Source organism: Panicum hallii, chromosome 5 (assembly GCF_002211085.1).
Source record: "Panicum hallii strain FIL2 chromosome 5, PHallii_v3.1, whole genome shotgun sequence".
NCBI classification, from domain to species: domain Eukaryota; kingdom Viridiplantae; phylum Streptophyta; class Magnoliopsida; order Poales; family Poaceae; genus Panicum; species Panicum hallii.
This window is the reverse complement of record NC_038046.1, coordinates 1,105,466-1,131,573: the sequence shown is the minus strand read 5'-3', so window position 1 is coordinate 1,131,573 and position 26,108 is coordinate 1,105,466. Positions and strand designations below refer to the sequence as shown.

General features: G+C 45.7%; 3 protein-coding genes across 3 annotated transcripts; all 3 read right to left on the bottom strand.

The window, feature by feature from the left end:
- Window positions 1-4,005: 4,005 nt before the first annotated feature.
- Window positions 4,006-5,786, bottom strand: LOC112895711. Its single transcript, XM_025963706.1, has 4 exons — window positions 5,548-5,786; window positions 5,148-5,473; window positions 4,732-4,989; window positions 4,006-4,145 (listed from the first exon to the last, which is right to left on the bottom strand). Exons 1-4 carry the CDS (start codon window positions 5,784-5,786, stop codon window positions 4,006-4,008), a joined length of 963 nt encoding a protein of 320 aa, XP_025819491.1.
- A 3,859-nt stretch (window positions 5,787-9,645) lies between these two features.
- LOC112895962 lies at window positions 9,646-10,994 on the bottom strand. Its single transcript, XM_025963982.1, has 5 exons — window positions 10,874-10,994; window positions 10,657-10,739; window positions 10,544-10,570; window positions 10,261-10,471; window positions 9,646-10,172 (listed from the first exon to the last, which is right to left on the bottom strand). Exons 1-5 carry the CDS (start codon window positions 10,949-10,951, stop codon window positions 9,699-9,701), a joined length of 873 nt encoding a protein of 290 aa, XP_025819767.1. The 5' UTR covers window positions 10,952-10,994; the 3' UTR covers window positions 9,646-9,698.
- Window positions 10,995-19,163: 8,169 nt separating this feature from the next.
- Window positions 19,164-22,356, bottom strand: LOC112895847 (protein IRON-RELATED TRANSCRIPTION FACTOR 2-like). Its single transcript, XM_025963844.1, has 3 exons — window positions 21,828-22,356; window positions 21,392-21,733; window positions 19,164-19,463 (listed from the first exon to the last, which is right to left on the bottom strand). The coding sequence occupies exons 1-3, from the start codon at window positions 22,131-22,133 to the stop codon at window positions 19,380-19,382; spliced, it is 732 nt and encodes a 243-aa protein (XP_025819629.1). The 5' UTR covers window positions 22,134-22,356; the 3' UTR covers window positions 19,164-19,379.
- Between the last annotated feature and the right edge of the window lie 3,752 nt (window positions 22,357-26,108).

Below are 26,108 nucleotides of genomic sequence, written 5' to 3'. Positions count from 1 at the left end.
ATTTTTGCTGAATATTATGAGAATTAGACCGTCTCCAACGGTACACCTATCCAACCCCCGAAGCCTTTTTTCCGCTGCCCACGTCCCTGTTCACCGTCCCAGCGATACACCCATCCAACAACGCATTCTCGAAGGTGTCCATCCCGACCCCGAATCCTATGGGACGCGCTCGAGCTCCGATTCCAACTGCCGCTAGTTGTATCCCCTCCGTCTCCCTCTCTCCCATTGCGAGCGCGAGAGGTGGATCAAGTGGAGAAGGCCGCCGCCGTTGTGCAAGCACAGTGGAAGCGAAGACCGCCGCCAGATCTGCCGGCCGTTCCACCGGTCGTATCCCCTCCGTCTCCCCCTCTCCTGTTGCGAGCGCGAGAGGCAGACCGCTGCTGTAGTGGGAGACTGGATCGAGTGGAGAAGGCCGCCGCCGTTGTGCAAGCGCAGTGGAAGCGAAGACCGCCGCTGGATCTGCCGGCCGTTCCAGGAGTACGAAGCTCAGGCGGGCACTAGAAGCGGAAGAGGCAGCGGCGCGTGAGGTCTTCCTCACCCCCGTCGGCCGGGTCTTCGTCTACTCCGGCGCTGCGACATCCCCGGTAATCTCACCCCCGGTGCTGTGACAATACTTGTGCTGCAGATTAATTTCCTGTTGTCCAATTTCAATTTAGTGCAAACCCTAGATCGATTCGGTCATGTTCACTTCTACTAGGAATTTCTAGCCCAGATTTAAGCAGTTTAACTATCTCAGGGGAAAAGAAGTACTAGATTTCCTCCCCCGCGCTAGTACAACGACTTAATTGGGGAACCATATCGAGGAACACCATGATATAGAGGTCGATGCCTTCATGCATATTCCGTGACAGTGTTCTCCAGCAAAATTCTTTGCCTGTCAGTATTGGAAGAAATGCTCAGTGCTCAAAGATAAGGTTTCCGACAACAAATTCTAATCTATAAAGCATTTAAGCTTTTGTATTTTGCATCAGTATAGCCTTGCTCTCAAGAAAATATACAGAGATTCGAGGCACCCAGGGTTGTCAATATTGCAGTGCATTTGATGTATTGTTTATGGTTATGTATGGTTTATTTTGTATCCGTATAAGTTCTTTGGGTCGTATGTTTCTTTGGGTCAGTAGTGTTGTTCTCGTGACTCATGGTGAAGACCTTACGTCAATAGGTGTGTTACAACCAATAAGTGTTGATAAGATGTAAATTAAACTGGCTGCTTCCTGGTAATTTCCCTTTAGGACTGAGCTTCTTTATCCTGTAACTTTTTAAATACGCAAAACTGATATGATGTTAATGTTCAATCACTTTTGTCCTTGCCTTCTTTATGTTTAGTACGCACAACATGCATGTTTAAGTTGGTAATAGTAAGTTAATAGCTTTTGACTGAACATGTTTTTTTTCTTTGGCATTGAGGTAACTGCATTCTTTGACTTTGTTGCATGTCTTGTTTAGCTGGAGTACAATTCTAGCTTCTTTAATTTAGATGTGAACATTTTTTGAATTTAGGATCATTGTGAGTGAGAAATGTGACCATTTTCTTTTGTTTCTGCGCCTGCCATCTTGTTGACAGATTTAAGCAACATGTAAGGATGGCCAGTATAGGCTTAGAGCACATGAATCTTGTCGTATCTAAATTGATAACTGGTTCTATAGGCATACATGTTCTTCTGCGTTGAGGCTTACTGCATCATATATCGTATGTTAATCTGCACACCTGATGCCAACTATCTTTATAATAATTATCTTATCTATCTTATTTCTGTACATCTCCTTTATGAGCTTACTTATTTTCTATACAAACCACCCCAATGTAGGGTTCATGACTTCATGTATTGGTTTTTTTTCAGTTCAATGGATAACACTTGGGATCACATTGATGATGGTACCCAACATGGATTCACTGCCCCAAGCTTCCAGTAATGCAGCCAGTACTTTGGTAGTCAAATGCATGAACAGCAGCAGCAACAGCCTTTCTTTGAAGTTGAGGTAATTTGTATGTTGATTTGTGTTAATTTAATAGCAGAGCCTATCATGCGGGATGCTTATGTATATATTGGTGATAGGGTAATACACAAAATCAGATTTCTCAGGCTACAAACAATCAGAATTCTCAGTTACGTACCGGGAAGAAAGGAAAAAAGAAAAGGCGGAGTCCAACTAAGGACCAGAACGAACCCAAGGGAGCCGCTCGGACATCAAACTACAAACAAGCTGAAGATGAGGTAATTTGTTCTGCATACCTCAATGTCTCAAGAGATGCAGTAGTGGGTGTCAACCAGCCGTACAAGACCTATTGGGAAAGAATTATGGAGTACTATAACATGAATAGAGGCATTTATGGGGAACGCAGTCATAACTCACTGCAACACAGATGGGGTGAAATATCAAAATCCACATCAAAGTTTTGTGGTTTCTACGCTGAGGTTGAAAGGAAGAACCAAAGCGGAAAATGTGAGGATGACAAGGTATTTATGATTGAAAACTTATGTGTTATTTCTGATTCTATGTCTATATGATATTTAATTCATCCTGTTTTTTGCTAGATAAAGGTATTTATGATTGGAAACTTATGTGTTATTTCTGATTCTATGGCTATGTGATATTTAATTCATCCTGTTTTTTGCTAGATAAATGATGCACTCCAGCTTTACCAAGGTGTCATGGAAGAATCTTTTAAATTTATTCACTGCTGGTTAATTTTGAAGAGAGAGCAGAAATGGAATGAGTTTCTAGCAGAGAAGATGGTTCCAAAAACAAAACAAGCTCCATCTGCTGCACAAGTTGATCCAAACCAGACTCCTTCAAGTGTGCCTCAATTTACTGAAGAGAACTATGTTAGACCAATGGGCAGGGACAGTGCAAAGAAATTAAGGGCTGCCAACTCAGCTGCAAGCTCAACAGGGTGCCTTGAAGTGCTTCAAAAGATTCACAGTGATAGAGCCAAGTATGACGCACGACAAGAGGAACTTGTGAAGGATGAGTCAAGAGAAATTGCTGAGAGGTACGAGCGGAAGCTGAAAATACAAGAGGAGACAATGAAAATACATTCGGAGTCTGTGAGCATTCAGAAGGAGTTGTTGTCCAAGTAGGTGGCTATTCAACAGCAAATGTTGGAGCTGCAAGAGAAAGAGCGTACGGATCGAGTGATGATGGCTGACTTAGAAAAATTTTCACCCTGGGTGCGCGAGTTTTACATACAGGAGCAAAAGGAGATAGCAGCAAAGAGGAGGATGCAGGGAGGCCAGTCATGTAGTGCCCATTCTGCTGAGAAATGATCAGTCTTGTATGTTTCATGTGTGGAACACTTTGTAATTCTTTTTTTTTTGCATGTCTGGAACAATTGTTTAGAACAACTCTCTTGTGCTTGTGTTGTGGGCATGAGTGCTTGTCATATTGTGAACCTAATTGACATTAAATAAAAAGGAGCTTCTGCTCATATGTATGTGCTTGTGTTTTGGGCATGAGTCCCACAAAAAGGAGCTTCTGTGTAATTCATACGATGCCACTACTGAGACATCAATTTGGGAAACATAAATTTAATACATGATTTAAAGATTCCTGCAGGCATAACTCATGTGACACTACTTCAAAAATACCACCTTTCCATATTTATACTCTTTTTTTCTCAAACACGCAGGAGAGCTGCGTATACACAACGGTTGTGATGGTTCCAAACTGACCATGCCCCTAGAATGATGACAGAATTTAGCCCTTTTCTAACCTGTCCTGATACTCTCTCACTCACCTTTTCCCACCAATCATCAAAGGAAGTTTCGTCAGGTTGCGGGGCTAGAATCTGCAAGCCCACACTTTGTAGCAATCTGAACCAAACTTGCCGGGTGAAGACGCAAGAAACGAGCAAGTGATAAATTGTTTCATCCATTTGGTCGCAAAGAGGGCAGAGTTCAGGATGTGGGAGACCCCTTCTGTTAAGTCCATCGGCTGTCCAACACTTGTTGCGTGCAACCAACCACATGAAGAATTTGCACTCCAACCACATGCAATTCTGTACTAGCCAAAACTATATGCTGTTTCAGCATTTCTCAGCACCTTCCAGTTCGTTGTTAGAATTGGTCCTTGTCCTGTGTCCTCAGTACTAAATATGCCCTGCATTTTTGCAATCTCTAAATAAATCAAGCTCAAAATATGCCCTGCATTTGAAGTTACAATGGTTGGCATTATTGATTAAGTTTATCATTTGATGCCCCCCAATAAATATGCCTTCTGTCATCAGTACTTCATGTGATCAGTGACAAGGCAGCTCAAAATGAACAAAATGCAAAGAGCAGGCAGAAAATCAAAGTTGTAGATTGAAAAGTACATATGACCTCCCTGAACCACTTGATGTGTCGTCAGTACTTAAATCAAAATAAGACTATCCCATAGAACATATCAGCCAACAAAATGATGATGCTGTCCATACTACATCTATATACTACTACGATGGCTGCAGTCCACCATGATTCCATAGGTGCTCAACCAAGTCCTCTTTCACGTTGACATTTGCAGACCTACATTTGATACGTTTGTGATTCTATATTAGAGTTTGAATCTCAGGAACATCCATTGTATTTGATATCCTTGGTTGTGTCCATCCTTCGTACTCTTGTACGGGCAATCCTGGTCCACCCTCGTACTTGATCCCCATGTTATGCAAGATGATGCAGCACAAAATAATGTATTTCATGTCTTCCGGACACCACATCCTAGCAGGGCCTTTGACGATATGGTATTTACCTGTGAGAGTTCCGAACCCCCTTTCAACCTCTTTCCTATAACTTGCTTGCATAGTTGTGAAGTGCTGCTGCTTGTTGTTCACAGGAATCGGGATACCACTTATAAGAGTGACCCATGGAGGATATATTCCATCAGCGAGGTAGTATCCCAAATCATAATCATGGCCATTAACTGTGTAGTGTACCGGAGGTCCACATCCACTTGAAATTGAGTCAAATACATGAGATCTATTAAGAACATTGATGTCATTGCACGAGCCTGGCATCCCAAAAAATGCATGCCAAATCCATAGATCGTAACTGGTCATGGCCTCCAAGATAATGGTTGGTTTTTTGTAGTGCCCCTATATTGACCATGCCATGCCGTCGGACATTTCTCCCACTCCCAATGCATGCAGTCTATGCTGCCAAGCATACCTGGGAAACCCCTTTGCCGACCAACACTTAGCAATCGAGCAATATCATGACAGTTAGGTTCCGTAAGGTACTCCGGTCCATAGAGTTCAAGAATAGTACGAGTGAACCAGTTAATGGTCTCAAGTATGGTGCTCTCACCCATGCGTATGTACTCATCAAGCGAGTCTGCTGCACCTCCATATGCTAGCATCCTCACCGCAGCAGTTATCTTCTGGATTGGGTGCAAGCCTGGCTGCCCGGTTGCGTCGTGGCGTAGCTTGAAGTAGTCATTTGCAGCCTCGACACCTCGACATATATCTTTGAACATACGAATAGTCATATGAAACCTGAAAAACAAAACAAGTGAATACAACTATATACAAAGATATGGAGCAAACCAGGGAACCGAAAATTTAAGCACCTGCGCTGGAAGAAGTACTCCGGATAAACTGGGTTATCTACAAAGTAGTCGTTCATTAATCGAACATACCCACTGTACCGGTCCCTAGGGATCACCCTTCTACCAATTACTGAACCTCGGTGCGGTTCTTCCTCCTCATCACAGGCAAAGTGCGTCACCACAGTCGAGGTAATCAGGTCAACCTCTGTTTTACGCTGCTCATGAATCCTCTGTAGCCGCTTCAATCGACGTTGCAACATTCTCCCCAAACCCTAGCCCCCAATGGGGATAAATTGTCAGCTATTTGGGATTAAAATTGAACCCAATAAACAAGACCTTGCACTGCTACAATGGAACATATCAGGATGGATGTGAAAAGGGGGTACCTGCGCCAAGCAACCCCAGTTGCCGGGAAGACACCTCGCCGGAGTACAGGACTGTATAGGGAGAAACTTTGGGCCTGACCTCAGCGCAGAGGTGGCGTGGTCATCGCGGGCGTGGACCTCACTGCAGGAGCTGGCGAAGGTCGCCGGATCGCGGGCGTGGACCTCACTGCAGGAGCTGGCGTCAAGGTCGCCGGGTCGCCGGCGCTGGAGCACCCCGTCGCCTTCGCCTGGACGCGGGAAAGAATGGCGGCAAAAGACGCGGGAAACAGTGGCGACGGGTGGATGGGAGCTCGTATACCAGACACGGCTGGACGGGAGGCTCGTAAACGAATTCGAAAGTGGAGGGCCCCACCAATTTCGCTGTGTAGATAGGAAGTCCGATACACGTTACGGTTGGAGACAGTCTTAGGGGTGGGTGGGGGGGTGACGTCCCGCCCGTTGGGAGGGCGGGATGCCCCTCGGGGGAACCTCCCGCCCGTTGGGAGGGCGAGATGCCCCTCGGGAGACCTCCCGCCTGTTGGACGGGCGGGATATCGCCTCAGAGGTCTCTTCGCGAATAATAAAAGTTTTCTTTCGCGAAGAGGCCCCTCCCGGAGGCCTTAGAAAAAATTTTCGACACCCCGCCCGTTGGATGGGCGGGATGTCGCCTCCCGCCCGTTGATCGGGCGGAAGATAACCATTTTTCAAATTCGAATTGTTCCAAACCGGTACTGCTTTTTCGAATTTAAATTTTTTTAACCTTTTTTTAAAAAACTCGTAGGACAAGAGAATTAATGTACCAGCAGCGTGCGGCGTGGATCCTTCTTCTGGTGCTGCTGCGTCTCCGGCGAGCGACGGCGTGGATGCGTTGAGGTTGGCTCGTGGCCGAGGCTCGGGGCCAGCTCCTACGACCCCTACGCCGGTTTCCCTGCCTGCTCGGAAGGCAATGGCATCAGGTATTTGACCGTGCCGGCGCTGAGGCACGGTCTTGCCTTCCTGTGCTGCTGCGGCTCCAGCGTGCGACGGCGGGGATGCGACGAGGTCGCCATGTCGACTTTCGGCGTGGGCCTCTCTAACATCTCCAGCGGCTTCCCCGACATCTATCGTCGCCGGCGGGAGATTTGGAAGATATGGCTATCAACTCGATGAGAAACTGGATTGGATTTTGGTTTCCATCTTTTTTGGTGATTCTGTTCCCTCTGGGTTATGCTGTCGTCCGGTGAGTCGGAGTTCCTGGTGGACCTTGAGTCGCCAGATTTCTCATCTCCCGGCGAGGTGATGGCCGGTCTTCAGTCAAGGCGCATACGGTATGTTGATGCATTTGATATATTACTCTTGGTGGCAATAAAAAACTGTGGTGTTTCATTCTCGGGAAGGGGATCGGCTTCGGGCTGCGGACGGCTGCTCCTATCGCCGGCGACGAGGATGTCCGGGAAGTTCTTGCAAGGACTAGGTTGTAATCGGTCTTTTTCCAAAGGGTGTCTTTGTAAGAATGTAAACATTAAGATTATATGTAATATATAAACCCGGTTTAAGAAAACGCCGCTGAAATTGAGTCATCCGCCTTTAAAAAAAAGAAACTGAGTCGTCCGCACAAGCTGGGTAATAAAATCCGAGTATGGTTTTTCAACGAGCCGATACACGGGCAAATCTAAGTATACCCAAGCTGAGTGCCCATAAGTTGCTATGGATAATATAAATATTATCCGGATTTATATGAAATCACGAACTTTATACTCTTTCACTCCGTGTGTACATGCCGTGCTGTGCCGTGATCTCATGAGATATTAATTGTACGGTTTCGATTGGGATTCTGATTAATTTATCCGGATCCGATTATGATTTTGATTGACGGGCTAAGGAGTTATTGTTTTCTTTAGAAATAGTAGAGAAAAGATAGAGATATACAACAATCACACCAAGACTAGTACGTATGTTATGCATGCGTTCATCAGTTAGGTGATGGCGTATGATGGATGATATATACCGGAATGACTGATGTATATATTGAACACCATATTATGTACATCCGTTGGTACACTAGTATAGAAGTTTTCATTAGTTCCCGTTGGAAAACCCCAGTGGTCCCGGTTTCTCAACCGGAACAGTCAATTCGGGACTAAAGCTTTTGGTCTTTAGTCAATCGGGACTAAAACGTCTGCAATGCTAAATAAAATAATTGGCAAGCACAACCAACCTCTGCAATCCGCAGGAATCGACCTTAATACCTTCTGCCTCGCGTATAGTTTTCTTATCACCCACTACCGGAGAGACCAGTTTTGCCGAGGGTCAAAATGTTTGCCGAGTGCTACATCTCGGGCACTCGGCAAACCCATATTTGCCGAGAGTCGCTCTCGGCAAAGAAAAACACTCGGCATAACACATTTTGCCGAGAGCCTGACACTCGGCAAACATATACACTCGGCAAATGACCTGTCAGCAGTGAACGGGAACTAACGCCGTTAGCTTTGCCGAGTGTTTGACGTCTGACACTCGGCAAAGGTTTGTTTGCCGAGTGTCAGCCGACCGACACTCGGCAAATTTATTTTTTTTCTGTATTGTGTACAATTTTTTTTCTATTGTGATCCTACATTCTCCTCAACTACATATGTAATTTTGGTTCAGTACTTGAAATGTTTACTATATTTCGGCAATTTATGTCATTTTATTGAAGTTCTTGAATACTATAAATTTGAACCGCGTGGTTATTCGAGTAGTGGAAAAAATAAAAGAAAAATTATTATTTACGTTATTGAGCATGCGTTGAGGCCTTATCGAAGAAAAGACTAGAAACATGGCGACGAAATTATGTTCCAGTTATTTTAAAATTGTATAAAAAGCAAATTTGGTGGGAAAATTATGAAACTTGACGAGATATCATGTTATCATATTAAGACACTGTGATAAAAATTTAATTAGCTTCCGTGAATATTTGACATCTACGAGGCTTAACAGCTACTCGCCCTTCACATGAAATCATACATCTCTTTGCATAACCTTCGGTTTGTAAGCATCGTATGTTGTAACTTTCACGAAACCTCGTCAAATTTTTATCACAGCTTCCCCATATGATATCATTACATCTCAACAAGTTTCATGATTTTCTGAAGAAATTTGCTTTTTATAAAATTTTAAAACAACTAGAAGTGATAAATGATTTCCAGTAAAATCATTTAAGCGATTGTGATCGCTTTTTAAGCGATTGTGATCGCTTTGGCTGATCAGCAAATGAGGAGTCAAAATTTCTTAGCCGCAGTAGCCGTGGAGGCCCAGGCACCCCGCGCACGCGTGCAGCAGGAACTGCCGCAGTGACCAAGATGCTCATATTTTTCCATCGACGTCGCGTTAGCTAGATGCTTCCTGTGCGTGGGAGCTTTTGGGTAAAGGGCTGCTCCCTTTATGGCTTTATTATCACAATATTTCCCGAATAACAACGCCCCCTCTTCCATCGCTCCTAGTAACAGAACTGTGTGAAATTCACCAGTGACACGGACAAACTTTATTCATTGCCTGGATAGAGAGTGTGATGTTGTGTTGTGCAACTTGCTTGCCAATTGGATGCTCACGTGACAAAGTTACGACTATTTTTTTCTCGTGTATGGTCCAAAAAAATATATATATATCACAACGGACATCACATACAGTTTATATATATATATATGACAATACACATTACACACATTTCATATATGACAATACTCATACAAGTCCATACAAATTCATACAGAGTTCATACAAGTTCAAATGTCCCGAGCCAGCATAAATGAACATATACAGTCCATACAAGTTCGGAAACGTTCATACAACTCACTGGGTCGGCGGCGGAGGCGGTGGCGGCGGGACAAACCCGTAAATAGCTTCTAAGGCATAGTCCTTTGCTTCAGAATCTTTAAGTTTCATAAATATCTGACGATGCTCCCAATTTAACCTGCATAAATTTATAACAGAACGAAGTTCTTTGCCTTCGAAACCACACCTCATAGCTTTGTCACAACAATTTTCCATACTCAGTCGACCCTTGAAGAGTTCTGCGGCAATTTCTTTATCTTCCATCAGGTTTGTAAAACGTTCACCAATGCTTGAATCTGACTTGCCACTGCTGGTGGACTCTGCGTTCCATGTCATCTTCATCTTCATCTTCTTTCTGGGATTAGGCTCATCGGCTACATTATCATTGTCTACATGTTGTGCCGGCGGGGTCTCGACGACATAGTCAGGCGTAACATAGTCGAACACTGCAATATATGTGACCCAATCCTCTGAAATACAGTGATCACCCGCCTGCATAAACCAAAAAAAAAACTCGTGGATTGGAAGGGTATTAAGATTAAGCTAAGTTTCGAATTATGATATGGATTGCAATGCTTACCAAATGGAGTTTGACATCATTTTCCAATGCAGTAATTTGTTCTTTTATATCATCGATAGTCAAGTTGCAATCCACAACTCGTAGAGTTCGTTCAACTCTTTCCAGTACATCAGGATTAGTAGCTCTCCACTGATCCTTACGATCCGCAAACTTTATGTTATGCAAAGCAAGAAGGATTCTTCTTCGCGTGTCCATCGGATCAGTTGGAAACCTACAATTTATAATCCAGCTTACTTTTGACTTTCCTCTTCAAAAAAAATTATAAGGATGCAGACAAACTTACATTTCATACACCAGCTCCTTCGATCCACTTTATAATATTAAAAAAAAACTGATGTCAGAACTATTTGGAAATGTGCAAATAATTTCGTATACAAATTATAAGGACAACTAAACCTTGCAGGTGAGCTTCCACATGATTCCGACTGGGTGTTTTCCTTAACCCTTGCAGGTGAGCTTCTTTTCGACCGGGTGTTCAACTGAAATAATAAGTCAATAAGTCATTGGGAAATTTGTATCCAATAAACTTGTTGGATATTTCATTTAGTCCCGCCATGCATCAAGCCAACTGGAACGATTAACTTTGGAACACCTGAAGTCAACTAAAACAAACCTGAAACAGACTGGGGCTTCGAGCTGAGAGTGGCGTTACATCTACACACGATTGCTCAGTTGACACTGAACCGGACATACAATGGCAAGTTGTTGAAACTGATGGAACGAAATCCTGCCAAAAAGGAAATAAAATCCATATACATTATGGATCAATGCACAAAAAAGAGTTGTCTTATTTTCTAAATACATAGCCGAGAATAATATCAATTGCATATGATACAAGTTTTTATGAACAAAACAAAGTGACACAATCGCAACTCAAGGCTGCGTGGCAGAGGATACAACTAACATATGTACGTGCTTGCGAAAAACCCGTTAAAGTTCACTAAGTTACTAAACAAGTAATAGGAGCACTTTAGTCGAGCACCACCACACGGTACACCACAATTCACGCAATGACAATAATACAATTAAAGTGTAAGATCTAAACAATTAATAGAAGCATCCATTGTCTATACTAGCATCCATCATATAAAAACAATCATTTCATTCTCTATATCATTGCAATCATCTTATCTACTAGCAAGGCGGGGGTCGTCACCTAGACTGGAGGCGACGTTGCCGGCGGCGGACGGACGGTCGGCGACAGCACCCGAGGAGCGCTCCCTGGCGAGACGATGGCGTTGGGAAGTCAGCTGTGTGGGAGCAGCCGCGCCCGCCCCCCCGCCCGCCATCGCGCCCCGCCACCCCGCCGCCGCGCCCGCCCCCCGCCCGCCACCGCCCGCCCCGCCCGCCACCGCCCGCCCCCTGCCCGCCACCGCGCCCCGCCGCCCACCCCCCCCCCCCCCGCCCCCCCGGCCCGCCGCGGCCCCCGCCCGCCCGCCGCCGCCCCCCCGGCCCGCCGCGCCCGCCCCCCGCCCGCCGCCTGCCCCGCTGCCGACGTCCAGCCGCGGACGCCGCTGCCTACCCGCGCAGCTCGGGCGGCCGCCGCCCAGGCCCTGCGCCTGCCCCACTGCCGACGTCCAGCCGCGGCCGCCGCCGCCTCCCCGCGCAGCTCGGGCGCCGCCGCCTCCCCGCGCAGGCTCGGGCGAGAGGACACCGACGCCACTGGCTCGCCGCTCCGAGGCTGCGGGCTCGCCGCCCCGAGGCCGCCGACGCCACTGCTCACACCCCGACGCCGCTGCTCCCACACAGCTGGCTTCCCAACGGCGTCGTCTCGCCAGGGAGCGCTCCTCGGGTGCTGTCGCCGACCGTCCGTCCACCGACGGCAACGTCGCCTCCAGTCTAGGTGACGACCCCCGCCTTGTAGCTAGTAGATAAGATGATTGCAATGAGTAAAGTGCTCCTATTACTTGTTTAGTAACTTAGTGAATTTTAGACAATTAGTTAATAACTTCCAGTTAGGTTATTTTATGGGGTGTTTGCGTCTTTTAGCCGTTAGTAGTATAGAGGCTTCGTATTAATTTAGTTTTACTAGTCTTATATCATATATAATTGATATTAACTAGTATTCGTTGTGTATAGTAGAGGATGGAAGACCGTAGGTGGATGTACACTGGTCACCGTAGTAAGAGAGATGTCAGCCCTGAGTGGATTAAGAACACCAATGAATTCTTGGAGCAGGCGTGGGGCGAGAATGCTAAAGGAGCGGCTAGAATTTTCTGTCCATGCAGCAAGTGTGCTAATAGGAAAAGACAAACACAGGATGTCATGGGGCAACATCTCTTCCTTAATGGATTTACGCCAAACTATACCCGGTGGATCCTTCATGGTGAAGGCCATCGTAGGAGAGAGGACGTGGTGAGACCACGTGTCGAGGATTGTGATGCTGAGGCTGGTGTAGTGGACATGTTAGATGACTATCATGAGGCACACTTTGCTGAAGAACTTGTAGAGGAGGAGCCTGAGGGGTCCGCAAAGGCATTTTACGATATGTTTGCCTCAGCACAGAAACCCCTTCACGGACATACAAAAGTTTCTCAGCTGGATGCCATTGGACGACTAATGGCGTTGAAGTCGCAGTACAGCCTTAGCAGAGACTCCTTTGATGGTATATTGTCAGTTATTGGCAGCCTGCTTCCAGAGGCTCACATCCTGCCACAGAGCATGTACGAGTCACAGAAACTTCTTCGTGCACTCAAGATGCCGTATGACAAGATACATGCTTGTCCGAACGGATGTGTCCTGTTCAGGAAAGAATATGCGGAAGAAAAGTATTGTCCGAAGTGTGAATCCTCTAGGTTCTTGGAGGTTGACTCTGGTGATGGCAACAAGAGGCAGCTTGACATCCCCGTGACAATCCTACGTCACCTGCCGGCCATACCGAGGATCCAACGGCTGTACATGACTGAGGAATCCGCGAAACAGATGACATGGCATAAGAAAGGGAAACGATACAATCCTGACAAGATGGTACATGCATCAGATGGTGAAGCATGGACCTACTTTGATAGCATTCATCGGGACAAAGCCAGTGATGCTCGTAATGTTCGTATTGCGCTGGCAACTGATGGATTCAATCCGTATGGAGCGATGGCTGCCACATACACGTGTTGGCCAATGTTTCTGATTCCCCTCAATCTCCCCCCAGGCATAGCATTCCAACGACAGAACGTATTCTTATCGTTGATTATTCCTGGACACCCGGGGAATAATATGGGTGTGTTCATGGAGCCTCTGATTGATGAATTGGTCCATGCTTGGGAGGAAGGGGTATGGACATATGATCGGGCCACAAAGACCAACTTCAAGATGCATGTTTGGTATCAATACTCTCTGCATGACTTTCTGGCGTATGGGATATTCTGCGGGTGGTGTGTTCACGGCAAATTCCCATGTCCGGTATGCAAGGAACGTCTTAGGTTCCTTTGGTTGCAGAAGGGTGGTAAGTATGTTGCGTTCGACAAACATCGACAGTTCCTACCTCTTGACCATCCATTCAGACGAGACATCAAAAACTTTACAAAAGGTGTTACAGTGACAGACCTTGCAAGTCCGATGAGGACTAGTGCTGAGATTCGTCAGCAGATAGATGCTCTCTTGATCAATGCAGAGGGTGGATTTTTGGGATATAGTGAGCAACATATGTGGACTCATAAGTCGGGCTTGACTCGGCTCCCGTATTATGACGACCTGCTCCTTCCACACAACACTGATATGATGCACACTGAAAAGAATGTTGCTGAAGCACTTTGGGCAACAATCATGGATATTCCCACGAAGACAAAGGATAATGTTAAGGCTAGGTTGGATCTAGCAACATTGTGTGACAGACCAAACTTAGAAATGAGGCCTCCTGCACGAGGAAAGACATGGAGAAGGCCAAAGGCCGATTATGTCTTGAGCAAGCCGCAAAGGAGAGAAGTACTAGAATGGATCAAGGCGTTGATGTTCCCTGATGGGTATGCAGCTAATCTGAGTAGAGGAGTCAACTTGTCTACTTTGCGAGTCTTAGGGATGAAGAGTCATGACTACCACATATGGATTGAGCAGCTTCTTCCAGCGATGGTTCGAGGTTATGTCCCTGAGCATGTCTGGCTGGTACTTGCAGAGTTGAGCTACTTCTTCCGCCAGCTTTGTGCAAAGGAGTTATCACAGACCGTAGTTGCAGACTTGGAAAGAATCGCACCGGTGTTGTTATGTGAGTTGGAGAAGATCTTTCCACCCGGATTCTTTAATCCGATGGAGCATATGATATTGCATCTCCCGTATGAGGCACGAATGGGGGGTCCAGTGCAGGGTCGGTGGTGCTATCCAATTGAGAGATGCCTAAAGGTTCTCCGAAAGAAATGTGGAAATAAATGCAAAATTGAGGGTTCCATTGCCGAGGCATACATTCTGGAGGAGGTGTCGAACTTTACATCAGCGTACTATGGTGACAACTTACCTAGTGTGCATAATCCACTGCCTCGTTACAATGCTACCGAAAATGACTTGAGACTCAGCCTTTTTCAAGGTCAGCTTGGAACTGCAAGTGGTTCGACCACCAAGATGTTGAGTCATCAAGAGTGGTGTCAGATCATGCTGTATGTGTTGACCAACCTTGACGAGGTGACACCGTACATGCAACAGTTTGTTCAAGAATTCTGGCGTCAATCAAGGGATATCACGGAGCAGGAATTAGATACCCTGCTCAAACAAGGTGCAGGAAATGGATCCCCCAATTTTATTTCTTGGTTCAAACAGAAGGTACGGTTCAATCTAGCCCGTACTTAGCTTTTCACTCTAAGTTGCTTTTACTTAGTTTGGCCAATCGTACTTTCACTTGCAGGGCGTTAGTGATGCGACCTTAAGTGTCGAGTTGAGACAGGTGGCCGGTGGCTTTGGATATAAGGTCAAGTCATATTCTGGTTATGACGTGAATGGATATCGTTTTTGTACAAGCAGTCATGAGGAATGTCGACCCAATCAAAAGACCACAAATTCTGGGGTGTTTACTCCCGGCCTTGATGGGATTGAGTATTATGGAAGAATTGAAGAAATATACGAACTTAGCTACTATGGTTCCAAACCACTTAATCCCGTGATATTCAAATGTCATTGGTTTGACCCTCAAGCAATGAGACGGACGCATTCTAATGTTGGACTAGTCGAAATTCGACAGGATTCAGTCATGACCATAGATGATGTCTATGTTGTTGCTCAACAGGCTATACAAGTTTATTATCTCCCATATGCGTGTCAAAGCAAAGAGCATCTTAAGGGTTGGTATATTGTGTACAAGACATCACCGCACGGTAGAGTACCTGTCCCTAACGATGATGATTACAACTTAGATCCAAACGTATATGACGGAGAGTTCTTTCAAGAAGAGGGGCTACAAGGGCGATTCGAGATAGACTTAACCGAAGCAAATGAAATGGAAGTTGAAGCGGTTGATGATGCGCGGGAGGAGGAAGAGGTGCAGAGCGTTAAGGATTTACACATGCTAGAACGACTACAAGTAGACAATGCAAATGAAGACACCGAGTCTTCTGATCTTGTTGGTTACGACATGATTGATAGTGATGATGAGGACTATGATCCAGCTAATCCCGACTACGATGAATATTTTTAGTGTCAATGTAAGACTATATCATTATGTAATTATGTTCTATTTTCTTCATGTATTTATCTAAATATGTATTATATATTTATCTATACTGATTATTTTTCTTTTAATTGCAGGTGATTCACCAGAGATGGTGGGCCGCGGGATGAAGAAGAGTGTAGCGGCCCTTTGCAAGAGGTTTCCGGGGCGGAGCAGTGAGCCGACGTCCGAGACGGCTGAGGGACCGTCATACAGGAGGAGGAGGGGGAGTGGCAGGAGGGCGACAACACAGGCGCCACCGGAGGAGGAGCAGGCGCTCCCGGAGGAGGAGGTGCCTCCCGGAGGAGGAGGCGCTCCCGGAGGAGGAGCAGGCGCTCCCGGAGGAGGAGGAGCAGGCGCTCCCGGAGGGGAGGACGAGCAGGCGGACGAGGTGGTCCACCAGGAGGGGCCAGGGGACGACGAGCAGGCGGACGAGGAGGGCACGGAGGCCTCTGGTTCGTCAACCGTCTACCAGCGAGGTCCGGCGAGTCTCCCCCAGCGACCGATTCCTGAAGCAAAACGCCCGATCATAGCTCCCCAAGGGGATAAGTAAGTAAATTTACATGTTTTCAGTACTTGTTTACGTTATAATTTCAAATTTGTGGTACAAATTAATAATTTTGATCAATCACTTGTGCAGGAACTGGATAGTTGTGGAGAGTCCCGTTGGTGCTCACAGACGCCATGTGAATGGCATCTTGGGTCTTCTGGTTAGGGATCACTTCCCTGGCCTGGTCACGTTGGCCGGAGAGCCGTGTCCGGCCTATACGTGGGAGCACTACCGGGCCGTCCCCGACATGCCGGATGTTGCCGGCAGACAGTGGCCCAACTTGGCTGAGCGAGTGAAGGGCGAGCTTTGGGTAAGTGATCAATATATCGCATTCGTTGCACATCCTTGATAATATGATTGAGATATATATATCGTGTTTATTGCAGGATTTCTACAGACTCCAGCCCGGGATGGACGCGCAGGCGGATGTGGTTGCCGAGTATCGCTGCAAAAAGCTCGTTACCGACATGTTCTACGAGCAGCGCCTCCAGTCAATCATCAACTACCACGCCGTCGTCCTTGGACAGAAGGTCACCAAGACGCAAGCAAGAACTATGACGTTGACTGAGGAGCGGTACTTGCAGGTAAATACAAAAATTTGATTTCTTTTTACATTAAGTTGGCTTAATGTCCTCTACTAATATGTTTTCTACTTGATGTCGTGTAGATGGTTCCTCATTGGTGTGCCCACTTTCCTGAGTGCTGGCAGCAGATAGTTGCTAAGTGGTTATCCGACGACTGGAACGCTTTGCACCAGGAGCGTCGTGAGAACCGTCTGACTATGGCCGGTGTGTCACACCACCAAGGCAACCGTAACCTGACCGAGTACGCCCAAGCATGGGTACGCGACTTTACTTGTTTTGTTGTTATTCAACTATGCATGATTTCTCATCATCTTGTTTCTCGCAGTCGGCGGCACATGGAGGGCAGCAGTGCAACAAATTCATGGTGTATGCTCTATCCCACAAGGGTAAAGCGACATCCAGCGTCAGCTACAACGCGGAGGACGGGCCCGAGGCGTACAGCAACCCGAGCATCTATACTCGCCTCAACGAGTACACATCGATGGCGAGGGAGGTGCACGGGCCAGAGTACGATCCGACCCAGGAGGATCTTGACGCTGAAATTGTCATGAAGGTCGGAGGAGGGAAGAAGCATGGACGGTACTGGATTTGCGACGGCGCGATCGACTCCTCTTCTACTCCGACTCTATCTCAGATAAAAGCACGGCAAACGAGCTCGAGCGCAGGCATCCGACCTCGTCCGGACAGTTCGACGACCCGTCTCCAGGCACTCCAGGTTGTTGCTTATTCATTCGTTTTTTTATCTATTATATTACATAACTTCTCTTTTGTATTATTGTAATATTGGGGAAAAAATTTTGCAGGCTCAGCTGGAAGAAGAGAGGAGACAACGTATGGAGTTGGAGGCAAGGATGAGGGCGGAGATGGAGGCCGAGCGGGAGGCTGACCGACAGAGGATGGCAAGCATGTTCGCGTACATTCAGAGTCTTGGCGCCGCGACGGGTCTACCTCCGCCACCTCCCTTCGTCAACCCACCTAGACCACCCTCCGATCCGTTTTCTACTTCAGTGAGTATGCAATGTTCAATATGTCGTTTATTTTGTCGTTTCACTCATACATTTCATCTATATGTTGCAGAATCAGTCGGCAGCCTCCAATGATCCGTATATTTCTCCAAATCAGACCAACCTTCGGCCACCTTCGGCATAGATGATGAAGTTATTTGCATTTGAGACTTAGCTAGATTGAGTGTACTTTGATTGTTCCTTGTGTACTTTGTGATATACTTGGCTACATTGAATGTGGCTTTGGTGGCCGTATGAGACATTTTGTGATATTTATGCGAGATTACTCTGTGATGCTTTTATTATGTGTACAATGGAGGCTTCCCAACCGGGGAGGGAGAGAAAATAGGGAGGTTATTAAAAAAAACAAGATTTGCCGAGTGCCGGCGCCAGTGGCTCTCGGCAAAGAGGGAGAATGGTGCACGCCCTGGATGCCCTCTTTGCCGAGTGCACTTGACTAGGCACTCGGCAAAAAAGGCCACTAGGGATGCCGTTGACTCGATCCTTTGCCGAGAGCCTGAAGGTGACACTCGGCAAACGGTACGTTCACGGTGGCGCGCCGTCACGGCCACTTTTCTTTGCCGAGGGCCGCATTTGGCTCTCGGTTAATACTTTGCCGAGAGCCCGATGAAAAGCTCTCGGCAAAGGCTCTTTTGCCGACTCCGGCTTCCCCGGGTGCCCTTTGCCGAGTGGGTCTCTCGGCAAACCCTTTGCCGAGAGCCTTCTGGTCTTTGCCGAGTGCCCGTGGCCCTCGGCAAATCAGCCGTGTCCGGTAGTGACCCATCTACACAGCACATGTGACTCTAGATGGATGCTTTCCTTTTAAACTGACCCGTGAAGAACCTTTTAGTCCCAGTTGGTAAGCCCAAACGGGACTAAAGGGTCCTTTATTCTCGGTTGGAGCCTCCAACCGAGACTAAAATGTGACTCTTTAGTCCCGGTTGGTGTTACCAACAGGGACTAACCTTTAGTCCCTGTTGGTGTTTAGTCTCGGTTGGTGTCACCATCCGGGATAAAACAGGGACTTTTAGTTCCGGTTGGTGGCTCCAACCGGGACTAAAGATCCCCGCTTCCTTATCCATTGGATCCGCGACTAATGGTTTCATTAGTCCCGAGTCTAATTCTAGTCGGGATCAAAGGGGTAGATGAAAGGCTGTTCTGTAGTGTTACTTGACTGTTTCCTATGTGTTGACAGAAAACACACATGGACACACACTATATCACGGATGATCTAGTAACGTACAATCAACTACACACAACAAAACATTAAACCACCATTTACAGACTAGACTGCACGCCTTAGCATATATATATTGGATCCAATATAATACACGCGACGGTGCTACCGCGCGCTGCAGCTACGCCCCTGCTTTCTTCCTGATAATACTCTCCAGTTCATCGCAGAATGCTGGGCACTCCTCCTTCATTGTTCTTTGACTTCTCTGTCAGTGCAATTCATTCATGGGATGAATACTGTTAGTCATCTCAAAGTACAGTCCATGTTAACTTATTAGTCCATGTTAACTTATTATTGACATATTTATTATTATATATATATATTCTGCCAAAAAAAGTATACTGAAATAGGTTCTACCTTAATTATTCAAGATAATTCTTTGTGAAATCAACGGCAGACTTCCTGCCATTGGTCTAGCTAGTATCATAGATATTTAGATATTTAAAGATAATACTCCGTCCATTCCAAATTATTAATCGTTTTGGTTTTTCTAGATTCATAAACTTTGCTATATACACATAGATATAATATATACGTACGTAGATGCATAGCAAAAATTATAAATCTAGAAAAGCCAAAATGATTAATAATTTGGAACGGAGGGAGTACTTAGTATACATGCAATGGTGTTTGGTTTGAGGAGTAAAATGGTGATGGACTGATGGGTCATCGTACTCCTGATTTCATATTTTGTTTGAGGAACTATATCACTATCTTGTTTCTTATAATCACATACTTACTTGCTTAGTTGTAAACTTCCACAAGACTGGCACTTGGTAACTACATTATTGCCGTGTCATTCAAATTGAATGGACTCGTCGACTTGCCTTGGGATTTTACAACGATGAGGTACGGTCCCACTTACAAATTATTTAGCATAGTTTTAGCTTGTTACAATTCTAGTTTCTTGAATCCATTAATTACTTCGAATAGTTTCTAACTAGTTACATTATGACATTTTATGGCTCTGACATATATTGCATTTTCTTGCAAGGGTAAAAGTACTACATTGGATATGGCTTATCAATTTCATTCCAAAGCCTAGAGTGTATTCTAATTTATATAAATTAATGTTATCTCCAAACTTACATAGGGTGTACGGTAACAATTAACTACATCATGCGTGAGTACTCATATGAAAGCCATAGTTAATTCACTTTTCTTGGCGCTGCGTAATTGACTCTAATATTCAAAATTTTAGGGTTTCTTCAAGATCTTTCAAGCTTCCATCAGTCATAGTGGGATCTTTTGGATTGGTTGGGAGGACTGGCTCATAAATCAACTGGTTTAAGTATTGATTATATCATAAAGTACTGGTTTAGTATGTATAAATCTCCAAATCTAAATTCTCTTTGATCCTAGTTGAAACTTTCTGGTGGAGATGAACTGTTTGTGGCTTGTGAGCTTGTCACTCTTTATCAAATGTGTGCTATTTTGTGCCCTATGTACCTTTAGCCACGTACACTAGATTGGATATTATGAATGCGATTGTAAAATTTATTTATTTACCGTATACAATGGATCTTGTTGCCTCGATCTGTGTCTGTCTTTTTAACCCCCCCCCCCCCCCCAAACACACACACACACACAAATTTGCTTCTTCATGTGAAACATTTGCCTTATTTCATTGTGATTTATTTTTTGTTTGGTGCGCATTTTATAACAAGTTCACTTAATATTGATCCAAAATAACCTATTACTAATAGTATTCAGTTGTTTCCATTCTCCATGTTAATCAGAAGTTATGGACCACCAGAGCGAGTGGCCCCCTAGATGTTGCTTTTGAAATGATGTCCAGTGGCTCTTATATTTTCTTTATTTTTAAGAGAGGCTCCTGTGATCCTGGTTTTAACTATAAAGTAAAGGGCTGCACCTTTCTAAGACTACATCGGTATACATGAAAATGAATAATCCACTAAAATTTAGATTTATATGAGGCCTAGATGAAAGCAATGGAACTAAAAAGTAAGTACATGTATGCGACTGATGAAATAAATTAAGCGTATTAATTATATATGAGTAGAAGTGTTAGATTGTTGCAGCCAAGTATATACTTTATCAACTAATTAGAGAATCAAGATCAAATCAGCATCAATGAAAGAGGACCATCTTGAGAAGTAGTCATGCATGTACCTGAAGATGGAGGCTATAGAATGTCTTGTTGTCGAAGGTGGAGTAAGTTGATGAACTAATCAGGTGAAGGCCTTCGTTCTCCAGCACTTTAATGCACTTGGACAGAGGAAGACTTGTGGCAGCCGCATTGCTCTGCAGGCTGACCTGAACCATGATCTCGGTATCGTTGAGGCAAGTAGCAGAAACAACGGGAGTTACAATCTCGCTCGTGTTCAGAACTCCTGGTTTGCAGTTGGCGTTCGTCAGCTCCTTCTTCCTCCTCTCCAGGTTGTCCACCTGCTTCTGCAGCTCGGGGATGTACTTGAGAACTCGGGACACCGTGGTGGGGATGCTCAGCTTCTTCTGCAGCACGACCGAGAACACCGTCAAAATCTCATGCCCTTGTTGGTCACTTTCCATGCGGGAGAGAGCGAGGACGTGTGTGCAGGGTTATTACAGTGTGGTCAGCGTCGGGGAGGAGGGAGCGGAGCGAGGAGTAGAGCTCGTTGAGCTGCTTCCGGCGGTCGCGCTCGTACGCGTTGTGGCTGAGCTTCCTGTGGGAGCCGCCTGAGCCTCCGCCCGAGCCATAGCCTCCTGAGGAGGTGGCGTTGGCGGCCGGCGCGGAGAGGTCGTGGATGTCGTCGTCGTCAAGGTCGAGGTCCGGCCACGGCGGCGACGGCAGCTGGCCGCCGGCGGAGAAGATGTCCGCCTCCAGCGACGAGATGCTGCTTGAGAAGGGGTCATCGAACAGCTGGTGGTCCATGCCGCGTGTTGCCAGCCTGCTAGCTGCTGATGCTGCTGTTCGTGGAGAGATCTCAGGAGGGATGAAACAGGAAGCCTATGAGATTATTCTTTGCGCACCAGCTAGCACCATGAGTAGCCGCAGTAGAGAGAGGGGGAGGGGACCTAGCTAAAGCTAGCCTATTCAAATTTTTTTTGAGAGCTGATTAGCGAGCAATATTAACTCTTGTTGATTGAGTAGCTTGTTTAGCTTAGGCAGTTTCAGAGAGATGACTTTCCTATTTATATAGCCGCAGGCGAGATGGTGGCTGTCAGTGTCACACACGTATAGTACATATGACTTCATAAAGAGAAACGAATTTAGTGAAACGGTCCATACCGAATCCGGTGATGAGCCATATTATCGCATGCAGTAAAAATTTATCTTTTGCGAAAAAAGGAGCTATTTTTCTAAGCAAAAGATATATATGTTATGCTTGCTTGAACGTGAAATGGTAAAGAAAAACTTGGTTCCCAATTGGGCCCTATTCTAATAGTGTAAGGTGCTTATGTTATGTCCAATCTATTTAAGAACCTTTTTACAGATTAGATTTATCTTTTTGTACACTTTTTATGAAAAAAGATCAAATTTCCTTACGATTGAAAAAAAAACCTCAAACTAATTAAGGGGCGGAAAGAAGATAGGTATTTGAATAATTCTCGGTAAAAAGAAATTGTATAGAGGGTTAGAAAAATCCATCGCTTTAGTCCACTTAGCCGTCCCTCCTCGTTCCAAAAAACAAATGCTTTAATTTTGTGATATATAATTGAAGCAAGAAATGACGTTAGCAAAAAAAAAACTCCTTTATGGTTCCATTCAGAATAAAGCGCATATAAGTTATATTGCCAATTTTATTTTAGTTATATATGTTTTTTAGAGCATACTTTTGGGCATTATTGCCCTTTGATTGTACTATGTACTGTGTGCTTTTAATTTGCTCATTGTACTAGCTATGTGGTTGTACTATGCAGGCTGTGCATTGCAGTACAGTTACTCATTGCACATGCAAATTTAGTATATTCCGTGTTTGCCTAAACGGTGGTCGTGTATGTTACACGTACATGTGATACATGCATGGATCGCTGAAATTGAATAAGTGGCACACGAATAATAAAGCAAAATGCGTCAAGAAAAGTAGATACAACAACAAAGATAGATTACTCCCTTAATATGCATTATTACCAATGTAACGTTAGCGGCGTGTCATGCTGTCGTAGTACAATAGTGATGAGTGAACTGGGCCTCTGGCTGTTATGAAGTGCAATTGCTATTAGTGACCGGCCGCTTTTTTTCTTTTTTTTTTTGCGAAGAGCTAGGTTTAATTTTCTTCCGTAAAAGATACTAATTAAGTGCTTCTATTGTTTTCTTTTACGAACCTATATATGATCCGTGGACGCGTGTTTCTAGCAGGCACATGTCTAGGGATTTCCCCTTTAATTTATTTCCCTCCCTGAAGAGATGCCGTATATATGTTTAGGTGGGTGTGGACAAAAAGAAAGAGCCATCATATCTATCGCACCCAATGCAAACATAATTAGTATTTGTTGCTCTACTGTTTATTAACTGGCCAGTTGAATAAAAGAAATGTAGACTGCTTTGTTGGTCGGAGCAAAGTGACCATCTGAAACCAAGAAATTAATCTCAGTGTATGCGTATAGGGTGACAAACAAGATGGATGCGTGCTTCCATGCCTGCATCATTACTATTTTGCTGACAAATGAAATGAAATGGACCCAATCAATATAATGCCGCAATTATATTGGTCAAGGAAAGAGTTTTTGGTAGGCCGAAGCTACCTCGATGCTATCCGAGATGCATACGGTATGGGGAGGGCAGGGGGATCTAGGCTCAGCCTATGGCTTTATCTTAATGGCCCGGCGTCATTAGTCTAATCGTGGATGCCGCATCGGTGACGGGGAATGTGAACCACGTAGCGAGAGGGTGTCGACATGCAGGTGACACGCGCGGGCGGCGTGAAGGAACGGGGATGGCGCGTGCCGGCTCGTGCCCGGGAGCCCCGCTTCTCGTGCGAGACACGTGGCACCAAGGCAGAGCGCCACTCCCATCTGCGCTACAGTACTTCTCCTCGAGCTGATGAGCAAGCCACGTACGTGGAAACGAATGGAGTACTGAGCAACCATAGCATATGTTAAAGAATTGTATTGTAAATGTTTCATTATTATTTTGACAATTAGGACGTCTACTAATAAATCAACGCAAGCAATACATAATTGTACGGAAAGAGTAAAAAATGATTGTTATGCATCTTTTAATATATGTTATGATGTCGGGCATTGCCTTACAAAATTATTAAAAGAGCATACTAGAGCAGTTGATATGGTTAGGGAGTAAATCGAATAAAAAATAGCTTAGAGGTCATTTAAACTTTGGTAATACTTGAGGAAGTAATTTGAGATTTTTTATAATTTTATTTATGGATACATTTAATTTATTATTTGATAAAGGAATTTCATGTGGTAATGTATCAACAAAACACGGTACAAACCCAATAATATTCTCTTTAACTAAATTAAAGAGGCAGTTCCCTATTTGACATCTGGAAAACTACGTGTTACTTTCTTGGCCCTTAAAAAATTTTCGTTCCCTATTCGATACCGAGCTCAACTTTCGTTGAATTTTCCGTCAAAAAAATGGTTAAACGCCTTGTGAAAAAAGAAGGTTTTGCCCCTGTGGGCCCCACCACCCTTCTACCTCTTCTCATCCCCTTTCTCCCTCCTCCGCTCCACGCCGTGGGGGCTTGGGCGCGCCTCCCCCGGACGCACCTCCCTCGTTGCTCCACGCCCACCGCAGCGTCCTGCCGGGACGGACAAAGACGCTGCCCGCCGCGGCACCACGCCAGCAAGGAGAACGAGGCGGGCCGCGGCGTGGAGGCCCGACGCCGCTCGCCGCCTTCCTGTCGATTCGCCTATCGCAGCTGACGCAGCCTCGTCAGCATCTCGTGGCGCCCCGGTCGGCCGCGCTGCAGCCCGGGCCGTCTTTCGCACTGCACCAAACGCTGCCGTCCCGATGCCTTGCCGCGCCCCGGCCGACCGTCTTGCCGGAGGCCCTCGTGCCCCGGCCTCGGTTCATGCTAGCGGGCCGCCGCCGCTGCCGCCCATGCTTTGCGCCTCGGGGCCGGAGGCTGGGCCACGGCTCGCCACCTCCTCCCCCAGGCCGCGCTGCCACCGGGCGCCGGCGCCGTCACGCCGCATACAGGCGGCCGCGAGGCCATCGCGGGGGGGCCCTGTTGGCCGGCCGGCCGCCGCAGCCAGGTGCTGGCGGCGCCCAATGCCCAGGCCATGGCTCAGTCTTTGGTGAGAGAAATGCCAGGTGAGGAGGAAGAAGGGGAGGAGAAGAGGGAGAAGGACGGTGGGGCCCACAGGGGCAAAACCATCTTTTCACAGGGCATTTAACGGTTTTGAGATGGAAAATTCAACGTAGTGTCAAATAGTAGTGTCAAATAGGAATAAACTCTAAACTAAATGTACTATGTGAAATAAGTATTTTAAAACTATGTTAGTAAATATATAAAGAATAAAAAATTTTCTACCTGATTTATGTTTCATACAAGTGATAGTCTACCATTTTTCTTTTTTTGGAGAACTAGTGATAGTCTACCTGATAAAATAGGCCGTGTTGAATGTGGGCTAGAAAAAATAGGCCGCTAATTAGCTCCGGGCCCCTGAAAGGTAGGTTGAAACCTGGGCCTTCGTATGTGCTGTTGGATCAGAACCCGCTTGCCGCTTGATGCTAAATGGGCCTGGCCTGTACGTAGTCCTCGTTCTCATGACGACGATTGTGTAAGAAAAAGAAAAAAAAACAACAGCTGCGGTTTTACTTATTTTCAGTTTGATTCATCATGTTACAAAGCAAGTTCCCGTACTTACCAAGTGTTTATACTCGATCGGATCCATTGGTTGGCGTGATTGCCTTTGCATTGTCATTATTCAAGAAAGA

What these genes read in the sequence shown, in the direction of transcription:
- LOC112895711 (XM_025963706.1), bottom strand. Translation starts at nt 5,786, where the DNA reads ATGTTGCAACGTCGATTGAAGCGGCTACAGAGGATTCATGAGCAGCGT. An exon ending in GAGTACTTCTTCCAGCGCAG is followed by an intron (nt 5,474 to 5,547) that starts GTGCTTAAATTT and finishes TTTGTTTTTCAG; the next exon opens with GTTTCATATGACTATTCGTA. An exon ending in GGGGTTCGGAACTCTCACAG is followed by an intron (nt 4,146 to 4,731) that starts GTAAATACCATA and finishes CTTCAAATGCAG; the next exon opens with GGCATATTTTGAGCTTGATT.
- LOC112895962 (XM_025963982.1), bottom strand. Translation starts at nt 10,951, where the DNA reads ATGTCCGGTTCAGTGTCAACTGAGCAATCGTGTGTAGATGTAACGCCA. An exon ending in AAGGAGCTGGTGTATGAAAT is followed by an intron (nt 10,472 to 10,543) that starts GTAAGTTTGTCT and finishes TATAAATTGTAG; the next exon opens with GTTTCCAACTGATCCGATGG. An exon ending in ATGATGTCAAACTCCATTTG is followed by an intron (nt 10,173 to 10,260) that starts GTAAGCATTGCA and finishes TGGTTTATGCAG; the next exon opens with GCGGGTGATCACTGTATTTC.
- LOC112895847 (XM_025963844.1), bottom strand. Translation starts at nt 22,133, where the DNA reads ATGGACCACCAGCTGTTCGATGACCCCTTCTCAAGCAGCATCTCGTCG. An exon ending in TCCCCGACGCTGACCACACT is followed by an intron (nt 21,734 to 21,827) that starts GTAATAACCCTG and finishes GTCGTGCTGCAG; the next exon opens with AAGAAGCTGAGCATCCCCAC. An exon ending in TCTATAGCCTCCATCTTCAG is followed by an intron (nt 19,464 to 21,391) that starts GTACATGCATGA and finishes TTGCACTGACAG; the next exon opens with AGAAGTCAAAGAACAATGAA.